General features: G+C 40.6%; 1 protein-coding gene across 1 annotated transcript in view; it reads right to left on the reverse strand.

The window, feature by feature from the left end:
- Positions 1 to 2,312: 2,312 nt before the first annotated feature.
- The window catches only part of ITGB3 (integrin subunit beta 3), a 50,243-nt gene continuing 28,395 nt past the window's right edge, over positions 2,313 to 24,160 (reverse strand). Inside the window, exons 10-16 of the mRNA XM_018569010.1 lie at positions 18,731 to 19,160; positions 10,168 to 10,390; positions 9,663 to 9,763; positions 8,534 to 8,653; positions 5,587 to 5,753; positions 2,506 to 2,563; positions 2,313 to 2,454 (exon numbers count right to left, since the gene is read on the reverse strand). Coding sequence (XP_018424512.1) covers positions 2,444 to 2,454; positions 2,506 to 2,563; positions 5,587 to 5,753; positions 8,534 to 8,653; positions 9,663 to 9,763; positions 10,168 to 10,390; positions 18,731 to 19,160 — 1,110 coding nt within the window. The 3' untranslated portion in view covers positions 2,313 to 2,443. The remainder of the gene's footprint in view (positions 2,455 to 2,505; positions 2,564 to 5,586; positions 5,754 to 8,533; positions 8,654 to 9,662; positions 9,764 to 10,167; positions 10,391 to 18,730; positions 19,161 to 24,160) is intronic.

Below are 24,160 nucleotides of genomic sequence, written 5' to 3' on the forward strand. Positions count from 1 at the left end.
TGATAGATCTACACAAACATTTGGCCATATAGTGTATGTATTCATCCTGAACATGAAGACATACATAATTAGGATAATCTGAATGCATGCCTGCAGCAGATTGCTATCAAATCAATACGTAAAGTGCAATCTTATTTAATATTTTAGATTAGCTTGAAAGGCCAAGTGCCATCCTCCCCAGATAATCAATGTAGCCGCATATGAATAGTTATGACACACATCTATAGACTATTCTTAGTCACCTCACAACCTTCATTTATGTGGAAACAATCCTAGAAAGATCATACACAATAGAGGTGCACATTTCTGGCACCCAGAAACATTATATGCTGATCTAGCATTTTTTTGCAGAATGATCATTCCTAGGAAAGGTAAAGGAAACCGAGGTGATCTGCACTATTGAGTCTAAGCTGAAGCCCACAAAGATCCCACAAAGGAGCTTTCAATACTGTTTAATAAAAAGAGTGTTTAAATCAGTTATTATTAGAAGCAATTTATTAAATCAATTGTACAAAAAATGTAGGGCTTGCTTGTAAATTTTTTGTCATGTTCATTCATGGATAGTTTGTGAGATACAAAGGTGGCATAAAATGGTTATTTAATATGATCACATAAATAATACACCTGGGCAAGTTAACAGGTCGCATGGGGTTCATCCCAGATATATCAGATGGTGTACAGAGCAACCTTGGTGTAGGAAAAGAAGGGAAGAAGAGGAAAAGGAGGGAAGAAGGATGAAAGCAAAGCAAGGAGGTGGGAAAGGGAAGGGGTCACCGGGCAGGCCAAGAAGGCAGGTGGGGAGTAGGAGACAGTCAGGTGTTTGTATAATTGCTTTATCAAATGTAATTCCAGTTTTGAATACATCGAAATGGTGTGAGCTCCTTTGTGGGATCAGTAAGGTGTGTCTTTAAAGGATCATGCACAAATCTGGAAAGCAGTCTGGCAAGGACTAGGGGTAGGCTATCATGGGATAAGTCATTTTCAGATGTGACTCTAAGGAGTAGCCCTAAAGGCCAGCTCCATGCCAAACTTTTTATTTTGTTTTAGATAGAACACATCCTTTGTCAGGTTTTTATTGCTGCCTGTGTACACAGTGGAGAGCTTTTCCTGAACTTCCTGTCGGGACAGGAAGTGATGGAAAATCTTTCCAATGTGGACACAGATAAAAACAAAAATATTTTTTTTTAGAAGAGTGTGGAAAGATTCGAAATTTTGACAGTGTTTCTGGTGTCTGTGCCTTCTGTCCTGGTGGCAAGTAATTTCACTATTTCTCATACTGGTGTCACATGGGCAGGAAGTGTAATTACCCCAATGGTGTGACAAGCAGAAGTAAAAAACTGACAGATGTTTTTGCTCTTTCTCACTCTAGCCAAAAAGTAAAAAAGAATGTGGCTTGAGTTAGGCTTTAAGTTGCGGACAAGCCACATATTTCAGGCACATCGGTATTTCTAGGAATTGGCGCTGTGGACGGATAGCTAGTCTTGGCCAGCTATCGAGGTGAATCAGGAGAAATCTTTTCAGAGCTATGGTTACCTCCGTTTTATAGAACATACAGAACTGCCTACTGAGCTTCAATAGGCCATATATACAGACAAGCAAACCCTCATCAAACAATGAAGGGTTCTTTATTCGGCTTGATGGATGACTCTGCATCAGTAACTTTTCCCAATGGGTGACTTTGTGTCAGTAAGTAACACATTTCACAATAGGTGACTTTGCGTCAGTAAGTAACACTTAATCGGTGAAGAAAGTTGTTCTGACCTATACCTAAAATGTTTCCTACTAGTGTATAAAAATAAACTTTTCAAGTTTTGTTTTTTTCATCAGATTAAAAAAAAAAAAGATTGCAAGTCAAATCCACTGGGACATAGAAATGTATATAAAAAAAACACAGTGCATCGAAAATACTAATGGCAAGAAGTGTCAAAAACATAAAATCTTTGGAAAGCTGTGTGGAAAAGATTAAAATTTTCGCTTGCTCTTCAGTAAGCTACAAATCTTACTTTAAGTTTAGAAAAAGTGACAAGGGTGTAGCCGCACAAGCTCAGTCCTGTCACAGGGGTCTACTGAGTGTAGCTGGGTGGGGTGAGTTATCAGAACGAAGTATAGTGTAATTCCTGAGAATCTTTTTGGCAGCAGAAGTTCTGTTTTTTCTGACCGTTCTGACGCATCCTGGTGGCTGACATATACACATATTATCTGTGTGTGCTAGCCATCTTGTGTCCTCCTCTTAGTCTGAGATTGAATGGGTTGGAGTTTTTCCTTCAGGCTTCAGTAGATATATGAGACCCTTTAAAGGTCCTGAATTTTTATGTAAATAATTTTCAGATCAAAAAATAGTCTCTGATGCCCACAGGGGCTTCACATCTTGCAGAGAATGCTGTGCTATTAAAGTAACGAGGATGCAAAAACAGCAGAAATGACATCTTCGGCTTCACAAATTTCAGTTCTCGCCTTGGCCAAGAATAGGCTGTCAAAGGTCCAGTGAGTGTGTTCATTCACCTCCTTTGTATGTTATATTGGTGAAGGTCGAAGTGGCTCCTTTGTAGAGAGGGTTGTGAGCCTGAAATACAAATGGGATTAGAAGTGATTGTACATATACTGCCTCGCTGTGAAGCCACAGGCTCATTATGTGTTGCTGTGGAGACCTTCATGCTTGGTACCTCAGCCGCGCAGTTAAACTATATACATTGGTACAGAAAGGATAGCGCTTCAGGTCAGTCCACTCTTTCCCGCACAGTTAGACTAGGTGCACATCCAGCTCGTTACTGCGAATGCATTCCTTGAAAAAAGTGGATGACGACACTCCTGCTTAAAATAGAACTTTTTGATTGAATGTATTCGGTAAAGCAAAGTACAACAGGAGATGAGACCTCTTACGCGTTTCGCACTATCAAAGCACTTAATCATAGAGTCATCCCTCGTTCACACTCGTACACTCTTGTGTAACTCAACATCGTGTGCGGTGCAGTGCATTTTTAGTGGGTTGCTGTAGGGCAGCCCTTTCATTTTAATGGGCAGCCTACCCGCATATAAAATCACACTGTGAAACGCATTGCTCTTTTTTAAAATTGCATCGCTCCACATCGCATGGTAAAAAGTTACTATGCGTTGTGGTGCAATGCACATGCAATGGCTAGGTGCTTTAGGGCATTGCAGCGCACCTAACAATGTCACATGTGATCCCATGCAAAGTCGTGCATCTAACAGATGTGAACAAAGGCTTTATGATTAAGTGCTTTTAAGCGTGAAACGCGTAAGAAGTTTAATCTCCTGTTGTACTCTACAAATTCATTTTTATAAAGAGGCTGAATTTAAACTGGAGTGCCGTCATCGATTCTCCTGACGCACTTATGAGCCTTTTTTCTTCTGGGATGGCTTTCAGGATAAAGAAGATATACTCATGGATCAGCACAGTCATGTGGCCACATTGACCGACCAATGACCTCTCGCCATTGCAAGCATTATGTTGCTACACAGACTCTGGGGCAGTGCATTGAAGCTTTTTAATTGTCTGGACGGATATACCAGCTGGCATGGGCGGTGGGAGATGGTGATTATGGTAGCTAAGTGCAGAGTAGACATGGGGGGGGGGGGGGGGGTTTTTGTAGGACAACTGTGTTATTAGTTAGTACAACTTTAAATTTTTATGTAATACAGTATTTTATGTTTTGTCTGTATGTCCCTTTATAAGTCTTTATAATGTATGCACTTGCCAAGAAGATACCAGGAATACCTATATATACTTCTCGACAGCTTTCTTTGAAATGCTTGAAATGCATCCACACGTTATTTTGTCTTTACTTTCCCCATGGCAACAAGTAAAATTTGAATAACTCCTTCTAGGCAAATCTTGTACAAGGACAACAAATATATGCTGTTTACAAAAAGTTTTTCCTCTGGCTTTCTTAGATATTAAATTTCTTAGAACAGTGGGTGTGTCGGGTCTGAAAAGTAAGCCTTTCAACTCAAAGTGAGCATTTGATGAGAAATGCATAAGCAGAGGTTACCTTCCAGGTAAATCGTTCGTCAGGGCTTCTAGGTTAGTTTAGGTTAGAAGACTAGGGTGGGTTGTGGGCTATGGAGGGTGAGCTAGATCTTACTAAAGCCCTCTCCACAGGTACGCATGCGCTAACACGTGTTTTCTCATCCGTTGACGCAAGTGGTTTTAAGGTAGCCTATTAGTTTTACATGTGCCCTTAGCAAGTCTCAACACATCAAAAAAACATACCTGCATACCTTCGGGCAATGCACAGATCATTTATAGCTGCTCAGGTATGCTGATGAGTAGAGGCATTGATTTATACTCTATATCTGTTGTATTTTGCGATACACAATTGACTTCCTGTCCAGCTGTACCTTTGTAGAAAAAAAACTCTCCTTTTACCTCCAATGGCAGCTTGCTGAGAGCAAGAGACTGTAGAACAATGTCAAAAAGTGTCAGCTATTCCTATGCCCTTGTTGGGATGTTTCATGTGCAGTTGAAAATGCTCTCTGTAGCTCTTATATGTTTTATATTGAAGTAGAGTAACACTTTAATATGGTGCAGTAGTGGAAATAATGGAATTAACAGTCAGGAATGAATGCATATGGAACCCTTAGGATAGGATTTCCCAGACATTCATATACTGTATGTGCACACTGACACAGAGAATCAAAGTTAGTGTTGCTTTAGGGAGGGATGCCAAACATGTCCAGTGTGTAAGCTATTAGTGGATATTAACTCTGGCATGTTTTTTTCAACCCCCATGAAGGGAGTGAGCATGAGGTCTGACATTTATTGCGCAATAGAAATATAAAGAAGCCTGGCCTGCCCCCCAGGCACACAATGCATCCCTCCCTTTTACAAATGGAATAGTACAACTGGAATTTGGCCAAAGGAGATAAAAGTATCTTAAGTGAATATACATGATGGGCTTTAGAGCAGTTTCTCTATAGTTCAGGATCCTCTAGGCAAGCAATAATACATTCAGGATCTGTGGTATTATATACTGCTTCTGGGTTCAGCATCACTATTCATCTAGAGAGCTGGAGACTTTTCAAGGTATAATTTGCCCTTTACAGCCCCTTTTATTGACCTTACAGCTTTTTAACCTGTGCTTTACCCATGAATGGCAAGGCAACAAGTTCACTACTGCTTGTGTTTACATTCCTTTTCATTTCTCATTCTCCATTCATCCACCTTGGGAGAAGAGCAAAGTGTCCCATGTGCCCCCTACCCCGAAATGCCAGGTCACTTCACTTTGGTCAGGTAAACTAAAGGTAAGTACAGTATAAGCAGCTGAGAAGGGTAGCTGTTAAGTCTACCTGATGTTTTGCATGGGCAAAGCACTGGTCCATTTAAATCTACAGCTTTGCACTATATAGATTTGCTAAATCACTTGCAGAATTAAAAGAAAAACAGTTATCTAAAGCCTTCCAGGCTAAAAGAACAGAGTACAATGTTTTCCATAGTTGCTCCTTCACTGCATTATGTTTACTCCGCAGCTAAGCGTGTGTTTTAAATTAACAGAGAGGAAAGCTATTCATTGTTCTCCTCGCTACAGGAATATACCAGTGGGCGTTATGAAACATTGCTTTACTTACTGTGTCCCACTTAGCCTTTGTTCGCTCCTCTTCGAATTTGGCAAACTCACGCCTGTCGTGGATGGTGATGAGCAGCTTCCATATAAGCAGCGCTAACAAGCCCACTAGCAAGATGGCTCCCATGACAGACATTAAAACCACAAGGATGTCAGGACCCTGAGGGCATTCTGCGTGGAATAAAAGAGAAGCAATGTCAAGTAGACAAAGTCCAGGCAAATTATGAATATTGCTTGTCGAGTCTTTTAATAGAATTGCACACAAACCTCCTGCCACTTGTTTCAGAAGCTGGGAGATTTCTGCAGCCTCTGTAATTCATGCCCTGTGCCTCATGGGGGATTACAGGGAAATCTGGTGGCTTGATGAAGGCTCAAATTCAGAACCATACATAAAAAAAGGGTATGAGCAGCTAGAGGGATTTCATAAGCATGACAGCCACATTCAGAGGATGAATTCCAACATGAAGCTTCCGGTTCCTTAGCAAGTAGGCCAGTGGGTGAATTAAAATGCCACAATTTATTGGCTTTGGATAGGGATAGAACCCAGCAAAACAATTTTCCATAGTGGTTGGATAGAGTGGAAAAGGGTTAGAACCATAAATTGTGCATAAATTAAAACTTGGTGATCCTGAAAGGATTTTGGTGTGCTGGTGACATTCTTCATATGTATCAGATACCAGTCACCCTGCACAAGGAGAGAGCAGCAGTGATTGGTCTTTATAAGAGGAAGCTCCTGCAAAGAGGAAAGTTTCACACTGGATCACTGCACAAATCTGGAAGAAATACACAAAGCAAACCAAGAGGCTTGTAAGAACAAACATGGCTCTTGTATTTAGACAATATTTGTCCCAGAGTTCAGCTTTAAGTACTTTCATTATAGAGGTTCTACAATAGCTGTCCAGCAAGAGTTTAGGTGTTCCTACCGTTCTTTGCATGTTCCTGCACCTCCTGTGGCATTCTTAATATTATAATATAAAATAATACATTCTTTAAGGATAGGAGGAGCCTCCCAGGTAGCCCCAAGAACTCGAGTGTTGATAGCTCATCAATAGAGCTTTTAAACAATGCCCAAATAGCTACATTAAATGGTTTGGATTCAATGGAACCCATGCTGACATCACGCAGCAGTCTAGATGCAATTTCTCTCAGGCGCGCTGGAATGCACATACCAAAATAACTGAACTCAACTTTATGAGAATTATTAAACTTGTTTTTAGCTGTGGCTTCACCACCATATGTATACATCAAGCCTCAGATTCCAAATAGCTTTTCAGAGACTGACAGTGCTTGGTACACAAGAGTTAAGAATGGGGCACTGACGAGGAAGTATATAACAGCTCGTAAGAGGGGGCTGGAAGAATTCCTGTAAAGTTTGTGTTTTTTCTCACGCATCTCTTGGTTACTGGGACTTGTTATAAAAAGTTTAGAGTGGGCGGTATGTATGTTCGTAAATACTGATTAATGTCAGGCAAAAACTTTGAATGTAACACATTCTCTGCTAGAAACAATCTACCAGGTGGATCTTTACAAATGTTGACTGTATACTTTGGCCGTACTTAATATTTAATGTTGGAGGCATGCCATAAAAAGCACTGTTATTCTAAACATCTTAGATGAGGTTAGCATTTCTGTCTTTAACAGCAAAAATCCCAGTTACTATTAAAACATACAACACATATCAAGGGTGGAAGAAAGGAATGTTGAGGTGCTGCTCCTTGCAGCCAGTCTTGGTTTTAAAGAGAACCAGTCAGGACAGGGCTTATGTAAAAATGTGAAAGCTATTGTAAAATTAATACATTTGCTCAGGCTTATTTATAATAGATTGACATTGGCCCCTTATTTAACTTTAATAACTCTCACTGAGGATGACCGTGGAGCTGAGGGTAGGAGCTGAAAGGCCCATTGAGGTCCTTTCAGCTCCTACAGGTCCTAATGAGGTCTGAATCTTACTGCCCTGTCAACTAGAACTTAGCACAGTCTCAAATGACAAAGCCTCCCCATTTCCTTTTATTTCTTTCAATGTGGGCACCCAGGATTTGGGACACAACCAACATGAGGTTAGGCAGTTAGCAGGTAAGTAAATGTCTGGCTTCAGTAGCCCTGACATTCAGCTCCAGAGTCATCTTCAAAGGTAAGTAAAGCTAAAAAAAAATAAAAATACTATAAATCACTCTGAGCTCATGTGCAGAAAGGTTCATACCTTCCTTTTTTGTGCTTTTGGAGTTGCTTTGTAATTTTGCCAGTTGTTCTGGTTCTGTCTGTCTTCTGCATATCAACTCTCTGTTGACTATCCGAAGCTTGGCCTGTTTTCCATCTCTGGCTCCAGCCTCAAACCAGCCTCAAACTTTACACACTGTAAAACTCCAGAATGCCACAGATTGCCGTGACCATTATTTGCTTCATCACCTATACATATGCCTGCTAAAGACCAGGAGCATCTTAACTTTAACTAAAACGCAGCATCCATGTTTATACACACTCATTATTGCAGCAAACCTACAGTGGCCCATTAAAAGTGATAAGCATTATACCTTCTCTCTCCATTGTCCATCATAAAGGTCAAACTTTTAGTAGGCAGAATCACTAGGATCTGGGACCCAATGGTAAATCTCATGATCTGTGTTCCTGGCACTGCCTCCATGCTATGATGTTGTACCCTTTATGCAATTGTAACAGATATCTCACTCCTCCAGCTGCATTCTCTAATATAGACCCTAGTATTGTCTATAGAGGGAGAACTTAGCTGGAATTTAAAATCCAGAGACCTCACCTCCACAACGATTAGAACCTTTGAGAGGGTGGACTAAACCCTCTCAAAGCTTATTATATTTAACTTATTATATTTAACTTATTATATTTAACTACTAATATAATAAGTGTGTCTTTCGGAGAGAGTATAAATCTGTATGGCAATAGAACATGAAACAGTTGTCGGCTATCTGCAGGATTACCTTCTTCATTGATAACATACAGCACAGACTTCCCACTGGAGTCCTCATGGTACTGGAACCTAACCACACAGTCATTCTCATCCTTATAAGTGCAGTTCACAGCATCCTTCCCATTGTCAACTAAGGAAAAAAACAGTGTATGAAATATACATTATTACATAAATAAAATAGAGAGAGAATGAAAGGGCCTCTTATCTAGACAGCTGGGGGATTCTCCTTCAAAGCGCTTTGGGAACACAGAATGAACTACACTGAGGCAGATTCACACATGTTCAATTTATTAAAACATTTTTTGAGTCTTTGTACTATACAGAATGCTTTATCAACATTTAACCTTTGGCTAGTTCCAATATACTATACCATAAAATAAGTGCAAAGTTCACAGGAGACATAGAATGAAAATCTGCTATATATGACTTTAAGACTTTTGACTTTATATATATTGAATTAAAAGGGGGCTTGTATTGTATTATCAAATCATACTTTCAGAGAGAGAAACACTGGAAGACCAAGGTAAAAATGTAACTGCTGAATTCATCTTGGCGGTGAAATATATGCACTGCATTTTTTTTATTGCAGCACTGCATGCTATGAGTTGATGATGATGAGTTGTGTTATGAAATACAGCAGGGCTTACCTAGTATAGTTAAGGGGACAAGTTAACAGTTAAGGGCACAACTGTGGGTTTTTGTGGGGGGTGGGGATGGGCTTGTTTTAGGAGATGGTTAACTGTTCAGGTAGGAAAAGGTTATATGCTAGCGGGCTGCTTTAGTGGATAATGCAATGACCATACTCCAATAGGTAAAGCCCTCTGAATCTTTTATTACAGCTGATGAAGCATGGAGTACTACTTTGTGAATGCTATGGCTTACGCTGCATAAACTTTAAGAAAAAATCCAGAGGACCTCCTCTATTGTACACATTGCATTATCTGGTTTACTCGGACTAATTCCTTGGGTGCCGTGCTCGAATGTTCAAAACATTTATTTTTTTCTAATTGAATTCTACTGGTATATGGCCAACAATAGTATAGGGTCTACTTTACTAGTTTTACCAGGGAACCAGACTGCCAGAGCTGAAAACAAAAATAAATGTATTGTTCTTGTCTACTATCACATTGGATACTAACCAAGTTCCTGTACAGGTACAATTTCATCCCGACAAATCCTCTTGCACAAAGATTCATTCATCCAAGGGCCACGCTCAAACTTCTTGCACTCCACACACCCCCTTGATATAGGATAAAAAGCAATTATTATAGGTAAAAGAAAAAGCTGTACTTTATATCAAGTGATAGGCTGTAGGCATTAACCCTAAGAGTGTTGCTTTTTAGGAGCTATGGCTAGAGTGTTATATTAATACCATGCAATATAGCAATAGGATGCACAGCAAACTCTCATATATGGCAAATATCTGTTTCTGCACAAAGGTGGGGATGCTTTTGATATTGGGTATCCTGAACTCTAAAGTAAGCAGGGTTTACCAAGTATAGAATGGCAGCAAACTGTCTTTGTATCCCAAATCAACCAATCAGAATTTAATTGTCACATCTTACGGGTTTCAGGAAGTTGTTCCCACTATTTTCTTTTATAGTTTATATATGATCTATGGTGTTGCATGTCTTTGTTACTCACTTTTTAAAGGTGCAGGCATCAGGACAGGTAGGACATTTTTCACAGGTGTCCCCATAGGAGCCAGGCTGGGTGCAGTCACACTTGCCACAGACGCACACCCCCCTACCACTGCACAAGAGCCCACTGCTGGACATACAGGTGTCTGTGCGTGTGGTGCAGTTACAGTAATCGCCAGTCCAGTCAGATTCACAGATACAGTCACCACAGTTACACTGTCCATGCCCTGTGGGATGATAGCGAGAAGAGAAGGAATTAAAGTAACAATCTATTTTTTCAGCTCTGAAAAGAAAAACAAATCATGAATGGCTCCTTTGTGCCCTCTACATTGTATTTAGATAAATGGCGTCAGACTTAATTCAATATATGATTATACATCCAAACTTTTGTGATTCTGGTGCCAATGTGAAAAATGGACTCTCCATGTTCATTAAGAATTACAGTTGCAGGGGGCAAAATCCCTTTGTTAGTCATTGCTTTCCAGCTTCCCTTCTCCTCCCCTGATAGAAGCCCAATTTATGAGCATTACTAATGTTGAGTTCATGGAGAGCTCAGTTGCTGCCGCCCCCTGTTCAATGCTCATGCCTGTTGGGTCTGCTGACATCATCCATACTGACAATGATTGATAGTGCTTGCCTGAGACAAGTGCTGTCATTATGAATGCAGAGGTAAACGGAACGCATCCAGTTCCCATGTTCCACACACTAGCTGTGCCTGGTGCCCAAGACAAGTGCTGTCAATCAGCATTCATTCAGCATTCATCTCTTTGTTCGATGCCCCCCCATCACTGTTCAACCATTGCAGCTCATCATCAAACCACCTAGAAAGATGGGGCAAAGTGTTGCATGCATGACAGGAGAAACTACTACTTGTACTTTAATCAATACGATTGTTGGTGTTTTTGTTCTTCTCATAGTGAGGTACAAAGTACCAGTACTTAGGTATAATATAACTGCACTGAAGTGTAAATACAAGTTTCCAGTAGGTGTGTATGGAAGTTATATGCGGACATATGTAATTCGGATGTACCCACTCTGGCACTAAACCACAGGATTTCCCTATAGACATACAAAAGCATGAGGGCGCTCCTGGTAAATGGTCAGAAAACTCGAGATCCAAGACCATCTATTCAGTGGGGAAAGGCTGCACATTGACACTTACCACTTCCTAAACTAGCACATCAACAGTCATAGCACCAGCATATGCTAGACCTGTCTTTCTCAACCTTTTTTTCCCCAGAGAAACCTTTTTAATACTTTTTCGTTTTAGGGAGCCTTTTCTGAAAATGATTATATATGCAGCTCAAGGTACGCAGTGTGATCAGTATGTAGCATTATTATTTTTTTTTTTTTAAAGTATGTGGCATAGGTAGAGCATTTGATCCCCAAAGCAGATAATTTTTAACACCCTCTTGCTAAAGCAGGGATGCCCACAAGGTCGATCGCGATCTACCAGTCGATCGCGTAGCGATCACTGGTAGATCGCCATTTGTCCTCAAAAATAGTGGGTGCCCCTGCTCTAAAGGGTGAAATTACCTTTAGTAAATTCCTGAAATAACAAATAAGAATAATAAACAGAAATACGGAAGTAGATGTCAGTTGAAAAAGTCCTGCTTACATTTGTGGCCAGTGGAGAAATGCCCTCTTACACTGGTGGTCAGTAGAAGAAAAGCATCTTAAGTTGGTGGTCAATGGGGAAATCCTCTCTTACTTTGATGGTCAATAGAAGAAAAGCTCCTTACATTGGTGGCCAATGGAGAAGTACTCTCTTACACTGGTGGTCAGTAGAAGAAAGCCCCTTAAATTGTCAGTCACTGGAGAAATACCCTCATACTTTGATGGTCAATAGAAGAGAAGCCCCTTACATTGGTGGACAATGGAGAAATGCTCTCTTACACTGCTGGTCAGTAGAAGAAAGCCCCTTAAATTGGTGGTCAATGGAGAAATGCCCTCATACACTGGTGGCTAGTCGAACAAGAGCCCCTGACATTGGTGGACAGTGGAAAATTTTTAACACTGAAATTGGGGATCCGTGAAAAAGTGCCTTATGGCTGGATGTCAGAGGAAAAAGTTAGCCTTAGCATAGGTGGTAGGTGTCTTTCACTGCTGAAGAAACTCCTAGCAACCTCTGAAGAAACCCTAGGGTTCCACAGAGCCTTGGTTGTGAATGTCTGTGTTAGAAGGTGGCGATCCTCAAGTTAATCTAGCGTTGCTAATATTTAACAGCATTATTCAGTATATGCTGCCGTCTTTGACTTTAGAGCCACAATGATGCTTGTGGCATGCTTTTGAGACCCTGAAATCCCGAGAGGTCTTGCAAGAATGAAGAGTCAGCCGTTGGCCTCTGCTCCTTCATACTTACTGAAGATCCATTACACAGACACCAAGGCTACTACCTGAGCCAGGTCGTAATTAACAGACATTATATGTACACTATTTCTAATCTTGTCAAGTTTTGATGGAACAGGAAAAAATAAGCTCTTATTCAGAGTGTAACATGAACTATGATGCAAGCAAATTGTGGGGAATTATAGCCAAAATAACACATTTGTATTGTTTATAAATTCCAAAAAAATAACATTTTAAAGGCTACTTATCCCACACAAACTGTCTCACATCCGGCTGTTCAACCACAATTATGTCTTCTCCCCATGGCATGGCTTAATGTTCCCTATAATTTAGCAAAAATTAAATCCGTTGTATTTCACAATAGCATGGCTTTAACTTTATTAAACTATTATTTCCCAAAAGGAAAGGTTATGCCTATTCATACATATACCCGAGATATATCAGTATTTATCTCCCTGTAAGCCATGGGCTTGATAATGCTTTCCTTCCACAGTGATTGGTGCAGAAAATTATTAATTAGTGGCAGCAAGGGACACAGAAAAAACTGGGATTTTGTTTTTAGTTCCTGTTGCTGGACATCATTCTGGACAATGGGAACATGTCAATGATATGGTGTACATGATGGACAGAATTGTGTGGGCAGTAATGCAATATTTGTCATGGTCAAAACAAGCACTCACTGTGCACACATAGGGCCATACTGTGGGCACTGCAGACCTGAAGCACATTATTTTTTATATTAAAAGTGTGAACATTAGAGACCAGTAGTGTTGCACAGAGGCTCCTGGCATAATAAAGACAAGAATACAAACAAGGGGTAGATTTAAAATGTACTTGGGGCATCAGAGTTAGAATGTGGGTAAGAGGTTTCTGATGCAACTTTTAATACCAGACTTGGTATGTTATTCTAGACACTTGACTCACCATCAAGGGGTGGTGCCACTGGCCACAGACTGAGGCATTGGATATACTCAATGAATTACTGTCTATGAGTTAGTATGACACAGGACTAGGTTATCTCTAATAATTCCTGCTTTATCAGTCTGGGTGAAAGAAAGGTGATCAAAACTTTCCAGTTCATTAAATCTCTTGAGATGTTGGCTTATTGAGGTCTACCAGTTTGGCTGTTCATGTTAGTCACATGGGAAGATTGTTGTATTATGTCACTGCAAACATTCATATTGTGTAACAATAAGCCCAGTATGTGGCCATTCCTGGCTAATTAACCTTAGCTACTTCTCCAGTCTTGTAATTCCTTCTGCCGTCTAATTTCAGGCTGTAGAAGAAAGCTAAAAGGAACAGAATGCAGTACGGTAGATTAGGTAATGATTGAACTTTATACCCTTAGTTAGTTTTACCTTCCGCAAACATATTGCTTGTGACAATATTTGTCTCCATACCAGTTGTAACTATTTACATTTTGGTCCCATTTGTAGCTATATAGACTTTGAAGCTATTTAGAGCTATATAGACTTTGATTCTATTTAGATACTATTTGTAGCTCTTTAGTTTTTTGGATCGCCAGTTTCTGATTTAGTATCTGCTGGAACAGGACCAATATTCTTTGACACGGAGGCTCCTGACAGCAGCAGTGCAGTTCTTAGCTCTGGTTCACACCTAGGCGGCACTGTTTTTGCACGTTTATACGCACGTTAGCAGCATGCGGTCATTTGCACACATTTGTATGCACATTTTAACGCACATTCACAAAGACGCGCGTTTTGATTGGCAGCTCATAAACCATTGTAAATGGTTCCTGTGTAAATGGGGACTTAAAGGGCAATACAACACTTTAGAGAATTTTCTTCTCACTTCCTGATGAATCTCTAGGACAGGAAATTGGGGTTAACCTCCCCAATGGAACACAGACAGCAAAAAGTCTATTTTATAATCTCTTTTAAGGAAACAGCAGCTACGGAAATTATGCCTTATCCTTTGGAAAAGTAAGGCGAAGTAATACACATTCATGTTAAAAAACAATAGTTTGCCATTATAAAGACAGTGTAATGTGATCTCTCCCGGCCTGTCAGGGCCATTTAGAAAAGGTCAGAGTGGAAATCCTCCAATATTGTGTGTGTGTGTGCAGGTGAGAACAAGCTGCAGATTCCTAGCATAGTTCAAGAGATCTATAAAATGGGAAAGCTGCAGACACGCCTTGCTGAACTCCCTGAGTATGGTATAGAAAAGATTATTACTCTGCCAAAATATTTTTTTATGCACTTTTTGATATATATAACTAAAGGCATCATTTGCACGGGCAATTAAACACATTCCATTAGATGCATTTATATGCATTTAGAAAGCTTTCCTAAATGTGTGTGTATATATATATATATATATACATACATATACGCATCTAATGGTATCTTAAAGGGTTCATTCACACGTTGTGATTACATGTGTTCAGTTACAGTCAGTTTACCTGCGTTTAGGAAAAAACTAAATCTGGTGCATCTTGGATCTGAATAGAACTTCTAAATGCAAGGAAACACGCCTAAAACCCACATTAAATCAGCAACATCTAAACACAAGAAAACTTAATCTGTGAGGCATTCAAGTTGCTTATACTCCCCAGATAACATGCACAGGAGTGCAGGGTGAATTAAACCTTATTAGGCCTGGTTCACACCTGTACGTTTTGTAGCGCGTTCAACGCTCTACGAACGCTCTACAAAACGCTCAAACATGAAAATTCCATTGTTTTCTATGGGTATGGTTCACACCTTGCCGTATTTCAGCCCGTCTGAACGAGCTACAAAACAGCCTACGCCTGAAAAGGTACATGAGCTTCTTTGTGGCGTTTTTGTTGCGCGTTTCCATTGGGATACAGGCAAGTAGCCCTCGGAAACGCGCGAATCGCGGTAGAAACGCGCGACAAACGCGCATTTTCGATACGCCCAGGTGTGAACAGAGCCTAAAGTGCCTTCACAGATAGGTGACACATGGTCAGCTTACATTCTAGCTCTAACAAGGTGATGATTTGACTATCTATGGGGTGGCCCACCCAATCTTCTGAGCTTCTCAGCTATAGGCACAATTATTGAACTGTCCGGATCAAACATGTAGTCATATGGGGGCTCCATTGGTATGTGTTAGCATAAAGGAGAGGGGCTGTAGAGACTGTTCAAGGAAGAGTTTACAACCCCAAGGGACTCGCACAGAACGTCAGCTTTTGGTGAATATTTAATAAACAGATTCCCCATTAGGCTGCACAACAGTTATCATCCCTTTAATCAGAAGCTTAACTTAACCCCTTCATGACTGAGGCCTTTTTTTCATTTTTTGCACCCATGTTATATTCCACATTTTAGGCCTGAAAATGACTTAAAACCCCCACACATTATATATTTTCTGAATGCCAAGACCCTATACAATATAATGGTGGTAGTTGCAAATTTTTATGTTGCGCAATATTAGCGCAACTCCTTATCAAACCCCAAAATTTAGTGATAAATTTAATTAAATGCTCCAAAACACAAAAAATACCCATTTTTTAAATGGAATATAAAAAATGAGGTTACAACGAGTAAAACGATATCCAACATGCCCGGTTTACAAATTGCGTGCGTCCGTGAAACGGTGAAAAACTGCAGTACCCCAAAAAGTCCACAGAAGACGCTTTAAAAGCCCCCACAGGTCATCAATTTAGAGATACCCCAAAATACTGGCCCTAGAATTATTGCTCTCACTCCGGCGTGCGCGGCGATACCCAACATGTGTAGCGCGTTCGTCGTTTTCATACGTAGGCGCACCCGACGAAACGGAAGTTGGTCGACCTCCTCCCCAGCTCCCCACGGACACCAAGGACGCCGGTCCCGGGCCGTAGGAGGGGCAAAGGAGCACGGCGGCGGTGTCCGGCGGGGGCGGCCCCTTCTTCGGGACACAGAAGCGATCTGGCGACAGGTAAGTCGCCAGAATCGCTTCTGTTGTAAAGCCGACAGTCGGCTCTACAAGTTTAAACAGACTCCCGGTGGCAAAAGTCGCCGGGAGTTTGTTTAAACAGCCCCGATGCTGGCGACGTACACTGTACGTCGTCAGTCACGAAGGGGTTAATATGCTGACATGAATAATCATAATTGTCATCTCCTGATGTTGTAACTTTACCAGATATTAAACCCACGAGCTGGGGATTAGACATGGCCAGGCAGCTAATCAGTCATCTAATGCTTTGTTGACGAATGCAGATTACGTGTTCTAAAACAGGAAGGTGAGCGGTGACTGAGCAGACACAGAATCCCAGCCCTACAGGCAGTAAATACCGGTCACCCCAATGATTAGGAGAATGTAAGCTGTAGGTTACAGCTTTTCCAGTGAATCAGTAACCATCGCACAATAAAGTGTGGCAAACCACAACACCGGTCTTAGACAGGAGTTGTTATATATGTGGCAAGGTCTGTTGAATAACTCATAGTAGGTAGAAGTCTACATTTCTCAAGATTTATATATTGCACCTCATATAACACAACTTCCTATGTACCATACTTTTTATCTAAACCCATAATCTATAGGCCACTCACTGTTTCCTTTACAGGCATGTTGCTGTGTTTGTAACTAGCACATATCATAGATAGGTCTCTATCACACACTATACCGGTATACTCCTTCATTCAGGTGCTGGCACAACTGGTGGATGGTGCCACAGTATTCCATAGAGAAGGACATGTTGTCAGCACACCTTCTGCTTCAAAATTCGTCTTCTTTGACATTCATTCAGCATATCAAAAGAAAACACAACATTTTCAGAAACTCACAGGGTCTCTTCATCAGGCAAACTGACCAAGGTGTGCAAACAACATATCTGCCCTATGTAACTAGCACATCTGACAATGATACCCATCTACAGTACATCTTATGGGTCTGGTCAACTGTTGGCAAAATTGTAAAAATGTCACCAGCACATTTAAGTTTTTTGTCATATGCCATAAAACTTCAATAAATCAAGCTTTTGCTATCTTAAAATGATTGGTGTGCTGGTGACATTTCTACAATTTTGCTGACATTCGCGGCGCCATCCGCAGTCACGGCGAGCACCCCCCACTACAAGGGACATATCGGTAAGGAGTGCGACAAGGATAGTACTTATGGTCAACTGTTGTGTCTTGTCACTTTGCCTGTTATCAGAAGACATACATGACCTATATGTGATGACAGTGGATGTTGAAGCTAATTTAAATAGTAGCTCCAGCCAAGAACTTTTTTAATTTGAGTTTTGGATATGGTGGAACAGGGTTAGAGAATTTCTGCCAGGATTTTATTGTTGTCTGTGTTCACACTTTTCTATATGTAAAATTCTGACCCTTCCTCGTGTTCAAGTTCCCCCTTATCGTGGAACTCCAGTTTCTAACAACAAATAAGATGCCAAACAAATGATCAGCATCATTCAACTCAGTTTCTCTAAGCCTAGGATGTTATGGACTTGCTGCCTCCTGGAGGACCTGCGTTCAGAGGAAGTGAGCGTTCTAGACTCCTGGGCTCCCTGTATTACTGCACTGCTCAGGCAATGAGAACTGTCCACCACTGAATATATATGTATGAATAATACAATCTCTCCAACAGGGGCATAATCAGGAATAAAACCCCAGCAGCAGTTCTCCACTCTATCTAAAAATTGACAAATGTTTTGGATGAAGTTCCACTGTAGGCACAGCAGCCAAATTGACTTTGCTTTTTCAAGCAAAGCTCACAGATTTCCTTTCACTTCTGAATGACACAGGGCCTGTTAAATCCCAGGGAAGTTTGCAAACAATAATTTGGTAAATGCAAGGATTCCCAAAAATGTTTGGCAGTAATCCATATTAATCATATTAGTTACAGACAATGCTGCGTGGTCCATAGAGGATGTTATGCTATTGTTTTTCAGGCAGAATATTTGGTGATGTAATGGGCACTCCCACAGTTACTACTGTCTGCTGCATGTCTGTGTGTAACCTACTTTAGAGGCGAGGGTGACGAAACCGACCTGTAGGTCAAATTATTTACAGTATATGGCTCTATGATCTTGGAAATCCAGAGTCTTATGGAAGCACCCACATTTTGTAATATACAAAGAATCTAGCTTGGTGTCAAAAGACACCAAGTTGCCTGGCTAAAGGAGCATCAACTCATAGCATATTATTTTTAAACTAACCAAAACATCCACATGCTAACATATATGTTATTTATAAAATGAAGCTGTGAGGAAGTGTAACATCTTCACATTCATTAAGGTTTTGCTTTACCTGAGCACATCTCGCCCTTGTACCTCAGACAGGAGAAGTCGTCACATTCACAGTATTTCCCCCACACTTTGCCAAAGTCATTGGTGTGACAAATGCACTGGCCGCATACACACTCTCCTCTCCGGGAACAGATGACGCCTTTGTCCTTTTGGCTGCAGCGGTCTTGTTGTGAGGGGTCATACTGCTCCTCGGAGCACTCGCAGTGTGGTCCCAACCAGCCAGAGTAACATTGACAGATTCCACAGCTGAGGGTCCCGTTTCCCATATTACACGAGTCGCTGTTTGGTTCATCATTCTTCTGACATTCACAGTCACACTGGAAGTGTACGGTCACAGTCAGGGAATCTTTAAATCCCACAGGTTTGATGTTAAATGTTTTCACCCTCTCTGCGGGGCAGCCTCGAACTTTGGCCTCAATGGAAAAAGTCACCTGTGGGATTAAAAGAGTTTAGCCAATATGAGCCAAGCTGATATTTTTGCAGGGTTCTGGTGCAAACATTTACAGGGTTATACACAAAAGGGTGAAGAGTTTGGAGAAGGCAGGAAAAGTGAACAATCTAGGACAACATAGCTGAACTGGAAAATGAGCTGAATTGGAGAATTTGTCCAAATCAGCTATGTTGTCCTAGATTGTTCACTTCTCCTGCCTTCTCCAAACTCTTCACCCTTTTGTGAATAGCCCTGTCAGTTAGTGTGCCATTGCATTTCTGAGAATAAACTTTAACTATCGCATTCAGGTTGATGGAACAATGTTTTAAGTTGTGCCCCTGAGTGTTGAACTCAGGTGATAACAGTGTATTTTTGTACTGTTTGTTTATATGAAAAATCTAATATTTTTTTATTTTTTTTTAACTATCGCATTCAGCTGTTGGGCTTAACAAAAATAGGTCAAATAGTTCCTTTTTTAGTAGGTTTAAGCCCACTACAGTCTCACACAACAATTAACACAAAGGAAAAGGAATGTAAAGAAAAGAGAAATGTTGTTTTATTATGTAGAGGTTGTTATCCGAGTCACATCTGTTTAAGAGACTGAATTAGCAGTCAAAGTTTGGTCTTCTGACCTTGGGGGCCCAGGAGAAAGTGTATTCTCTACACCGATGCTGTTATTGTATGTTTTAGATTAAAGCTATGCCCATGTAGGCCCCAATGCCTACAGCTTGGTATTAATAAGATCTCCTAGAAACACAATTCAGTTTAATTCACTGATTTGCTGGTTTACATGCTGCTTTCCTAATTCACCAAACAGTGATGTTACTAAAACCTTCTATGCATCAAAAAGCCACTGTTAGACATAAGTACTCAGTTACGTTTATAAAGAGGCCTTTTTTTGAACTGGAGGTCCTGGGAACAGCTGTGAATCCGCTGCCTGGAACATATGACCTGGATGAAGCAGATCTTCCCTTATCACCCATCTCTATATCCACCATGCACACAAATGCTTCTCACATGACAAACATATAGCCATGAAAGGCACAAAATAGCAAATAAACACCACAATGACATTCCTCCCTGACTTCCTGAGTCTTGTTTGTGAATTTTTGACAAGATACAACCTCACACTTGCCAAGAATCCCAGTCCTTTGCAAGTCATGTACATGCAAGTTGCCAGCTTTCCTAGATCTCTAGAGACAAAATTCTGCTTTAGGAGATCTGTTCCCTGTTTGGAACCTTATTAACTAAACTATAGTGTTGCAGTCTGTTTATATTATCTTGGCTCTGTCAGTATAAACTGGAATATTTAGCTTTAGTAAGTGATTTATAAGCCAGTTTAAAGTAAACTTGTAACATATCTGGACAATTCAAACTGATCATATAATCAAAATATAATGAAATTGTATACACAGTGTATATATATATATATATATATACACCTCTACTGTATATTGTTATGCAAATCTACACATTTCCAGTAAAAGTGGAGCTTTACTCTTGGTTCTTTATTGCAATGGTTAGCCTTTACCCAAGGAGTTTCTCCTCTTGGTTCTTTATTGTAATGGTTGGCCCAGCTTGGGTGTAATTGCTTAAATTCCAGCCCCAGTGCAGCCTGAAAATAAAATCTGCTTTCAGCCATAATGACCTGATTTCCAGCACTGTACCCGGAAAACTGCCCACAAAAAGGTAATTATTGAGATTTTATTTTTTTATGAGTTGCCTAGGATTGTGAGAGGTTTCCTTTAAGTTTGCCTTTAGTGTACCATGGCTCTTGGAAGCAGTATTGAAAATTACAATAAAGAGTACATGGCAGATGTAGTATTCCTGCAAAACATTCTAAAATGTTGGCAATTAAATAAGACCTGCACTATGGAATCTGTGCCCAAAAAAGGCAAACAGAAGACTAGTAACAGGTATTGCCTGTAACAAGGCTTTGCTTCCTCATATCAAAGCGGGCCCCCTGATGACTGGTGGTAGAATATTAAAAAAGCAGCAGGAGAAGTGGAGGAAGCACAGATCCACAGAATGAATGAAGCAGAAGCAGGGAGTTCCTTGAACTGCTGGTGCTCAGGTACAGCTTTCCCTCTAGCAAGAAGAGCAGGAAATGGCACAGTAATGCCATCTCTAAATCTTACTCCAAATCTGAAACTGTTAGTCAGAACCCCAGTGCCTTAGATGATCTCACACTGCAGATATACAGCTATGAGGCTCATTCCACATTGATAAATAGCCCGTACAGCAGCCCTTCAGTTCGACTGAACCGAAGGGATCAGGCAGCCGAAGTGAGCCGAAGGATCAGCCGAAGCTAACGCTGGATCCTTTGGCTCCATAGTGAGTAACCCTCCTGGAATTTGAATGAATATAAATGTTTTCTCTTTTTTTGCTATGGATAACACATCCCTTTACTCTTCTATATTATTATCATAGTGCATTGGTGATACCTCTGTCCAATGGTGCCACACCAAAAAATCGTAAATCTATACAAAAATGGAAGAAGGGTTTCTGCTAATACAATGGTCTGTATTGTTCAGTCACAGAAAGAACATTTAATTCTTGTCAGAGCTTCACATTAATCAGATCTGTCACTGCACGCTTGTTTAGAAACAAAGATGTGGGAGACCTGTCATTACCAGGATGTAGATAACAAGAAACATGTGTACATGTGTGTAAACTGCAGTCATGTGGAAACAGCTACAAAAATATATAAAGAGAATGAAACTACACACGTAACCACAAACAGTTGTGTGCAAATATAGCAGTATATGGAAAAACGTCTTACAGGCAAACTCTTTATGGAAGAATGACATGAGAGCCTTGAAAAATTATTTATCAAATTTCAGCACAAAACCTTTAGCAATTGCATGTTATTAAAAGTAAATATAATGTGCTTTTCCTTGACCCAAAGTCAGCATCTAGAGGGCTACTGTTCACTATTTGCTGACAGCAGAGAGCCATGCTGCATCCAGGAAAGATCCCAATAACATTGCCGGGATCCACCCAGCTGCCTGATTGACAGCTGGCTCTGCCTCTCTAGAGCCAGAACCACCTGTCCCCTGTCTGTTCCTCCAAAGGGCTTTGGAGCAACAGAGAATGGAGGGGGAATCCCTGCGTGGAGCGATGACTTATAGTCATTGCTCTCTACAGTGAGAAGGCCGTAAGCTGAGTTATCAGCGGTTTGTGATCGCGCGGCACTCGATCTGTAGTGTCACACAACTCTCCCAAAACGTCTCCTTTAACATACATCTCTCCAAATCTCATATACTTGACTCCCTATGTTTTCCCAAACGGCTACACAGAGCTTGAGGTTAAAGCTGGCCACAACCATTACAGTCTAATTGTGCGATGTCCTTAGTATTTAGCAACAGCTATGAAGTGCCAGGACCTACCTAACTGGATATAGTTTGAATGGATTTTTTTAGGTTAGGCACTCACGTTACTTACTTGTTGATAAATTAAAAGATTATATAGAGGTTGTACAATCAGATTATAATGCTGGCCATGCAAGTAGCAATAAACAAGAAGTGAATCACATTTTCAGTAGTTTCGAAAGGTCTTTTGCTAAAACTTAATCATTTAATAGGATTAATTGGTTGTATTCAAATGGATTTTCCACTATGACAGGTCATCCATGTGATCACTGAAAAAGATTGTTCACATACTAAAATGATTGTTTTATGCCTTCGATTTCTAGCAGACGTGATCCTTAAAGTGACACTAACCTCCGGAGTTAAACCTAAAAAATGTATTCAAGTACCTAAACTAGTAACAAAAATGTGTCTTATTTGTGTTTCACTCAGCTGTACATCCTCAAATCATCTCAGAATTGGTGCCGACACTGTCCTTCCTTCTAATCTAGAGGGTGGCTACTTTTGTTCCCCATGGGCCCTGTCTGTGTTGTAAAGTAGTCACCACTCCAAGCTCGCTCCCTTCATACACTGCAATCTCAATACAAATTAGTAAACTAAACAAGAGATTGTAGTCCATCACGGACTATAATGTTACTTTAATTGCCAGCATAACGTGTGTGGCCAGTTTAACAGCTTCATGTTTATGGAGATAGTTGGGCATCACATGTTTTTAAAAAATCCCAGAATTCAATGTGTCTTCTGTTGGAAACACAACCGCATATTCTAACGTACTGATTTGTCTTTTGAGCTGTAGATGGCGGTGTATTGCAATGTTAGTCTCTATGTGCATGCTTATCTATGGTACACAGGTAGTTATTTTTTTCCTCTACATTTCCTCCACAATGCTGTATTAATACGTGTAATGTACTTCTAAGCAGTGTTAATTTTGACACCAAATTTCATTAGCGTCTTAGTCATTTCACAAAAATAATTTTTTAGTCATCAGATTATTTTTATTTTAGTCTAGTTTTAGTCGACGAAATTCAAGTCGATTTTAGTCGATGAAAATTAAAGTTGATTTCAGCCGACTAAAATCTAATAGGTTTATTTTTAGTGTAATGCATTATTTATGCAATTCTCTAGCATTTCCAAACTCATTTCATTATGCTGTATATCCCTGGAGTCATTCTGAATTTAACTTTTATGTTTTACATTACTGCTATCACATGGGGGTGGGGGGGGGTTACATTGGAGGCGACAGGTTCTCTTAAGGGGACATTAGGGGTCTTTTAGACCCCTAGTGTCACCTTTCCATTTCACTGGACACAGCAGGCAGTGGCTTGGAGCAATAGCTGCAATTGCAGTAGCCAATAGCAGGCTGGCAATTGTACCCGCCCACTGCCTGCTGTCGATCAGCAGAGGAGGGAACTAAACGAGAAAGTTTTCCATCATGTCCTCCTCTGCTGAATAACAACAGGCAGTGGACGGGTGCAATAGCCAGATTGCTATTGGCTATTGCATTTTAAAATATCCAATAGCAGGCTGGGTATGACTCCCAGCCTCTAGATTCAGAGGAGGACCGGGGCAGAAGCAGAGGCATGAGGGTGGGGGCTGGGCAGAGGAGGAATGGGCCAGCAAAGAGCAGGAAGGG

This window comes from Nanorana parkeri, unplaced genomic scaffold, assembly GCF_000935625.1.
Source record: "Nanorana parkeri isolate BGI_ZX_2015 unplaced genomic scaffold, ASM93562v1 scaffold1272, whole genome shotgun sequence".
NCBI classification, from domain to species: domain Eukaryota; kingdom Metazoa; phylum Chordata; class Amphibia; order Anura; family Dicroglossidae; genus Nanorana; species Nanorana parkeri.